At 42.2% G+C, this 6,997-nt stretch overlaps 1 protein-coding gene across 1 annotated transcript; it reads left to right on the top strand.

Annotated features, from left to right (window-relative positions):
* The first annotated feature begins 3,202 nt into the window (after positions 1-3,202).
* mrps23 (mitochondrial ribosomal protein S23) lies at positions 3,203-6,167 on the top strand. Its single transcript, XM_034097691.2, has 5 exons — positions 3,203-3,391; positions 4,425-4,601; positions 4,832-4,909; positions 5,171-5,294; positions 5,753-6,167. The coding sequence occupies exons 1-5, from the start codon at positions 3,348-3,350 to the stop codon at positions 5,885-5,887; spliced, it is 558 nt and encodes a 185-aa protein (XP_033953582.1). The 5' UTR covers positions 3,203-3,347; the 3' UTR covers positions 5,888-6,167.
* The last annotated feature ends 830 nt before the right edge of the window (positions 6,168-6,997 follow it).

Here is a 6,997-nt window from a genome sequence, read left to right as displayed (position 1 = left end):
GAAGGGAGCGTCACAACTGCACGCCACGGGACCCTGACCAAACGTCGCTCCTGGACGATTATGGAGTGAGAGTGTGTTGGTCTTTGACATGCTAACTGAAGAACTGTGTGGCTGAGTAACTTTCCCAAGGGACATTAGATAAGTTAAGAACAGTACTTTATTGATCCCAATTTGGGAAATGTTTGCGTTGCAGTAGCATCAAAAGACATGGCATTTGTACAATCAAAATGTAAAGACTACAAATAAACATTCCATGCTCTGCTGCCCAGCTGCTTTAGTATGAAATGTACCTTCAGCTCGTGAAATCTCTGCAGTATCAGAGGGAAGTAGCCTAATGATAAATCTGCAGCATCTGAAAAGTGCTGCGTCAGAGAACCAGTGCCATTTACGCACGGCCGCTCACTTCGCTAGATCCGCTAAAAAGGACAGCAGGCTGCAGTCTAACCACACAGACACACATCAGGGGCTCGGTAATTCTTCCATATTCTGTCGTATGCTCTTTGTTTCTAAATGTATCAATGTATTGTGAACCAAAACAAAATAACATGCTGAGCTATAACATTTAATGTCACTCATTGCGACCATGCAGCGTGCCGCTTAATCATTTAAATAATATGTAAGCTTCTTATACGTGAACATGTTTAAGAGAGCCCTTCTCTCTTAAACATGTTCACGTATAAGAAGCTTAAATATTTAGAAAAAGTGTCTTTACTATAGGAAATATTAGTTGCCTACAATGATATGCAGGCATTTATTTTTATTTTTTAACGAGAAACATTTGAACAGGCCCAGCCGCAGTAGGGCCTGGCTCATTTCGTGGCATCTGCAGGCAGTGGCAAGTACTTCCGGCATCTGCCACAGAGGCCACTACTCCGTGGCATCTGTGGCAAGTATTTCCGGCATATGCCACCAATGCCACAACTTGCCGAGGCATCTGCCGCTGCTCAACGGGAGTTGCCACAAGATGCCAGAGTAAGAGAAGATTTACTGCTCTGCCACTCGCCTTCCGTGGCAAATGCAGCTATTTAAACCCGTATTTATCCTGTAAAATGTCGCTGTTTAGGCATGACTTTATCGAACTGATCTGTACACAGGACTGATGTGTGATCTCTATTTTTCAAAAAGATTATACATTATAATTTATATTCAATTTTACTTGGAGCATGGTTTGCTAAAATAAACAAACGTGCTATATTTATGATGACATATTGGCGAGTGAGGGTTGCAACGCCCTTGGCAATTGTCGCTTCTTGAGGGGAGTTTCCACTGCATTACGATAAACCAGGTGTATGAGTAAAGACAAATAATTAACAAATAAATATCTGTATTGACACAGCAACGTGTACACTGGTGTTATTAGACTTGGCTACAGTCTTAGGGCGGCTGTAACTGATTGCAGTTGCCACTGCTAGTGAGATGCTAAGGTTTACTTTATAAATTAGGCAAAGGACAGTTATATTTGCCCCATGCCTTCAGCAGCAGCAGGCCATTCACTTTGATTTTATCCCGTTATGAAATGTCATCATTTCGACAATAAAGAAATGCTACATAAAGTTATCTTGCACGTTTTATCAAACCATCTCCGTTTCTAACTTTCAATATATTTAAAAAGAGATCTCTCTCTCATCTGCGTGCGGGTGCGGGGCCTCACAGACATGCTGCTGCGCTGTGCACACAGTTCTGCCGGTAATGAATATTAGGATACATTTTGTGAGGAAACTTTTCCACCAATAATTCCAATAAGTATTCCAATCCAAAATGTATTCACTTCAGGTTTACGAAAGTAACTGTATTCGGATTAGTTGTTTTTCAAATGTAACGCGAGCTGAATACAGTTACGCTGCTTGATTTTTGTAGGCAGATGTCTCGGCAAGTTGTGGCATCTGTGGCATATGCCGGAAGTACTTGCCACAGATACCACAGAGTAGCAGCCTCTGTGGCATATGCCGGAAGTACTTGCCACTGCCTGCAGATGCCACGAAATGCGCTTGCTGTCTCTCCCCAGCCGAAATTACATTGGCCCACCCACAATTGAAATCCTGCCGCCGCGGCCAGGCCCGGTTCCAGAACAAAATGACTCAGGGTGCATCTTAGATTAGAGAGGGTGCAGGGGTAAAGTGCTATTTTTATATGTGGGGAGTGGACCTAACACCCTCTAAGGGGGTCCTCACCTCCTCTAGGGGGACCGGGGCATACTCCCCCGGGAAGATTTTTTTTTTAAATATTGAAGTTAAAAGCATCAATCTGGTGCACTTTGATAGCAAAATGAAGAGATCTATGGATACATCTCAATACCCATATGAAACAGAACTGTAAACAGATTTACTTTTTCTTTATGGATATATTCCCCTTTTATTTCATTTCATTTTTAGGGAGTGAGTTACTCAGATGAGTACCAGGAGACAGCGGTTGGTACTCTGGAACAGTTGTGGTGAAGGCATCTGACGTACTTGAACCGAAATGTCTACATGCATAGCAGAAGATGGCATCGTTTTACATGAATATTCCAACCAATCTCTGTTTTGAAACCGTGAGCTGCAACATGAGCGCCTTACCCCAGTGTACAGGCGAGTTGGGAACTTTTTTAAATATACCTGGGCAGGCTCTGTTTTGCCGAGGTCCTCTGGCACTTGCGGGCCGCCGAGGGGTGCCGGTGTTTGGGGCAACGAAGACGGCTGCGGCTGCTCCGCCTCCGTGGGCGAGGCGGGCAAAGCCGGCGAGTCGGGCGGGAGGACGTTAGTCTCCACGACAGTGGCCGCTGGTAACGTAATGTCCCCATGATCTGAACTGTTATTACCTGCAGTAGATGCAGTGTTAATGCTGGCGATAAGGGCTGGTTGTTTTAACCATCTTATGATGTCCATCATTGACTAAATTATTATTACTCCAATTATTATTATTGTTATTATATAAGTAATATTTTTCACTTAATTATATATTTTTTTCACTTTAAATTTTTCAAATGAGGGTGCATAACAACTCAACTGAGGGTGCAATGCACCCTTATGCATCCCCGTAGAACCGGGCCTGATGCTGACTACAGGGGATCGAACTCTAAGCTACAGCCATACTTATATTTTTCTCTTTCTTCATGTTTGTTTGTTTGTTTGTTTTATAAATAGTCATTCTTATAGCACCATGGTACTAAACATTCCGATACAGCAGGTGGCGGTATGCACTTTAAACGTTGGTTTCTGATCTACCTATAAACCCATAGAAGAAGTAGGAAAGGGACGAAGAAGAACACACATTAAAAAGTAAAAAAAGATCCCACCGGAGGTCTGTTTGTGTATGTTGACAGAATACACTTTTGTTACAGTTGTGCAGCTGTCGGTAAACAAACACAAATGGCTGGCAGCAGACTGGAGAAGTTTGGAACCGTTTACTCCCGGTAAGAGATCCTTGTGTTATAAGCGTGTGGAAGCTAGGCAGCTAACACTATTAGCCATATCCTTGACCTATAAAAAGCCATATAATCAAGAGCAATGTTGTTGTTTTACTTAACACAGATGTACTTTGGGTGTTGGTTATTGCTTATACGCGCTGTTTCTTTGATAACATCCAGGCTTTTTGCAGTCAGTTTAATAAGGTCTGCTGTCCTTCTGCAGCGGTGTCAGCTTTATTCAGCAGGAGTTACATTCGGGCATTAACGGTGCTCACCTATGTGAATAAATATGTACGAAACAAGGCCAAAAGCGACAATTATAAAACAATTACAATGTTCAAGAACATGACAGGTCACACGAGTTTAAGGATACAGGGTGATGACGTCATATCCATGCGACCAAGGTGGCATTCCTGTTTGTGTTTAAAAACATGGTATAAAAGTGGTCAGAAACGTGCTTTATTTTTCTTTTCTTTAGTCTTCTTGATACTGCTCAACAATATGAAAGATAGAAATGTAACTTACTTAGAATTTAGATTTTAATAATACAAAAATCACAGCAATATCAAAGTACAATGGTCACTCTACAAGAACTGAATCAGCACTTTTCTTTCTTATTCATTTTATGTCACTATATTTCACTTGTTATTGTATGGCAAATATTACAGTTATTGAAAGGTTCATTCATTGCCGTTAAGTGCTGCAGTATATGTGCTGTTTATGTGATATGAAAAAGTAATATTACCTATGAAGATGTATAATTTCCAGAAGTTTCATGCATTCATTTATCTAAGGTAAAATAAGTCAAATTGTGTTAGCATCTCCTCATTTCATTTGTATTATGCCTATTAAAAAAAACCCCGATAATGGTCCTTAGTTTCCCTGATGAGTGACGATGCTAGAAAAAGGACTAAATAGCCAATACAGTGCTTTTATCAGCGCTGTCTGCTGAGAGTAGGAGATGCAAAGTATATAACTATATATAGTATCAGAATTTGTACACATTTATAATGAACTCTCCAACTCTAATTTCACTCAGGGTTCGAGATCTGATGCGCTCAGGGGTCATAAAGCCGTCACAGAAACCCATCTGGTTTGATGTATACGATGCGTTTCCACCCAAGAAGGAGCCCCTCTACGTGAAGCCACACACCAGAACCACCAAGAAGCAGGACCCAGTGCCGGAAATCCTGTACAGAGAGGATGAAATCAGAGCGTAAGTCACGTCCTCTCAGTAGAGACAAAAGCCACGATGCTTCCATAACACCGACATGCTGTTTTTGTTAATGTTGGGAAAAGAAAACGTCAATCAGTGTCTTTTTATCAGAGACTCACTGATGTTCTATTTTAAAAAAACAAAGACATTGACTCAATGAATAAAGGTCGCTTAAGGTCATACCTGCTTTTATGTCAGCATTAATGCTTTTGTGTGTTTTTGTCTTTCAGGAAGTTCTTTGAGCAATATGGGACGGGTTATCGATCCTTTTTGCTTCACAAGCCAGACTTTGTTTCTACGTGTCAGAGGTAGGTTTTTCCTCCTTCTTAATACCGCAATTATCCTGTGGCAGGAAAGTAACTGTCAGGTTGGAGAAGGGGTTTCAAAAGTGTGATCGAAATCCTCTGGTTGTTTATGTTTTTATGTAATGCCAGAATCTAGTAATTTGATTAATTATTAAGTGTAAGGTGGAAAAAATGAATGAGTAACATAAAAAAGATTGCTTGCTCCACAATAACCATATTGTTTCCATGCCTGTGTTATGAAGTGTTTGTATTTCTCTCACGCAGGTTCGTAGACAAGTACATGGAGCTGAAGAGCCGCGATGAGCTGAGTGAGGCCGCTCTGTTTGAGGAGACCGGGAAGGCATTGCTCGCAGAGGGCATCACGCTGAAAAGGAGAGGAGCTCCCCCTGTAAGAGTCCTTGCTTAAAGTTTAAATACTAACTAATTGTGTTTTCACACTTGACGAAAGCTAATTTTGGCCCTGCGTTTGTGAGTATGTAGTAGTAGTATGATAAGGGTCCCCCCCCCCCCCCCCCCCCCCACCCTGCAGCCACCTAAACGTAATGAATTCTAACCTCGTCCTTAAAGGGAAGAGAATAAAGCCTTTGAGCCATTGGAAGGACAGTAGACATCTTGTCTGATTCTGGAGTTGATAAAGAATGTTATGGTTAAATGTTATTGTTCAAACAATTATCCAATCAGAATGTTACACTGTGCCATGCTGAGGTGCTTTTGAGCAAGACCCCAGTCCCCTACGCTGCTGTGTAGAATAGCTAATCCTAATACGAGGATGGGTACCTAATACTTCATTTGCATTAATGCAGCGCCAGATGAGCACATGCTTACAGTTCTCTCTTTGTCCTGCAGGGGTCAGCAGAGTCCAGGGAGTCCAGGCTAACAGATGTGTCAGCAGAGCAGCAGGTGGTCGGTGCTGGCAGCGAGGAGACAACAGACGCCACACACACACACACACACACACACAATAGACCTCAGCAGAAATGATGTTTGACTCTGAGAAGCTGTAGCTCTGGTTCTGCTGCCCCTCTGAAAGGGATGTTCATCTGTGGAAACGCCGTAGCGCGGCTGTGGGTGTCAGCTTCATGTTTCCTGAACTAAGAAGTCGCTCTCCACAGGGCACTGCGCCACCAGCTGGGGGTCCTTATTTTAAGATCAACGGGTCTTTAAATCTTGACTGTACATTGCCGATATGTTTGTTTATATATTTATGTTTAATCATGTAACTGTGTGGAAATGAAAGATACAATTAAAGTTACTTGGTTAACATGTTGGAGTCGCTCTTTCACTTCCTTCAGCTTTGAAAGGTTAAAAGAATGCATGGATTTAATGTTTTTAATATATGTAAAGATCATAAGCAACATTATACAATACATCAAGTAAAAGTGGCTGATGTAGGTCAAAAGTTTAAAATGCTAAGAATTATTATTATATTATTATTGTATTTTTAAAACAAGTCACAGTGTTGATATGTGATCTAATACAGTCTCAATCTAGGATCTGAGGAAGCAACACTTTTCACTCGTTGTTATTTCTCCCCTTGTATCAGTCATCATAACACAGTTACACCTGGGGGGTGTACTACGAAGCAGGATTTTCGCTTAGCCGGCTAAATTCAGGGAAAACTCCGGCTTTCCGGTCCTATGAAGCTGGTTCTCTTTTTAGCAGGCTAGATCTCCATGGTAACTTATGCTTAGCAGCTAACCTGGTCGGGACCAGGGGGGTATACTGCGAAGCAGGATTTTCGCTAAGCCGGTTAAATTCAGGGAAAACTCCGACTTTCCGGTCATCCGAAGCTGGTTCTCTTTTTAGCAGGCTAGATCTCCATGGTAATATATGCTAAGCAGCTAACCTGGTCGGGACCAGGGGCCTATACTGCGAACCTGGTTCAACCTAACCTGGATATGTTTGAGTTAGCCGGTTGGCTTAATCCAAAACATACGCGCTCTCGCTAAACTGTCCTACAACGCTGGTTATCAAGTGGATCAAGCCAGCCGTGTCCTATCTAGTTAGGTGCGCGTTCACATGAAAGGGGTGGTATCTGGAGCATTCGACCAATCACAAACATGGAGAAGCGCACTGACAGCGCAGCGTCAT

The sequence above is a fragment of the Pseudochaenichthys georgianus genome, chromosome 13 (genome assembly GCF_902827115.2).
Source record: "Pseudochaenichthys georgianus chromosome 13, fPseGeo1.2, whole genome shotgun sequence".
Taxonomy (NCBI): Eukaryota; Metazoa; Chordata; class Actinopteri; order Perciformes; family Channichthyidae; genus Pseudochaenichthys; species Pseudochaenichthys georgianus.
Note: the sequence above shows the minus strand (reverse complement) of the source record. Positions and strands in the feature narration are given on the sequence as shown.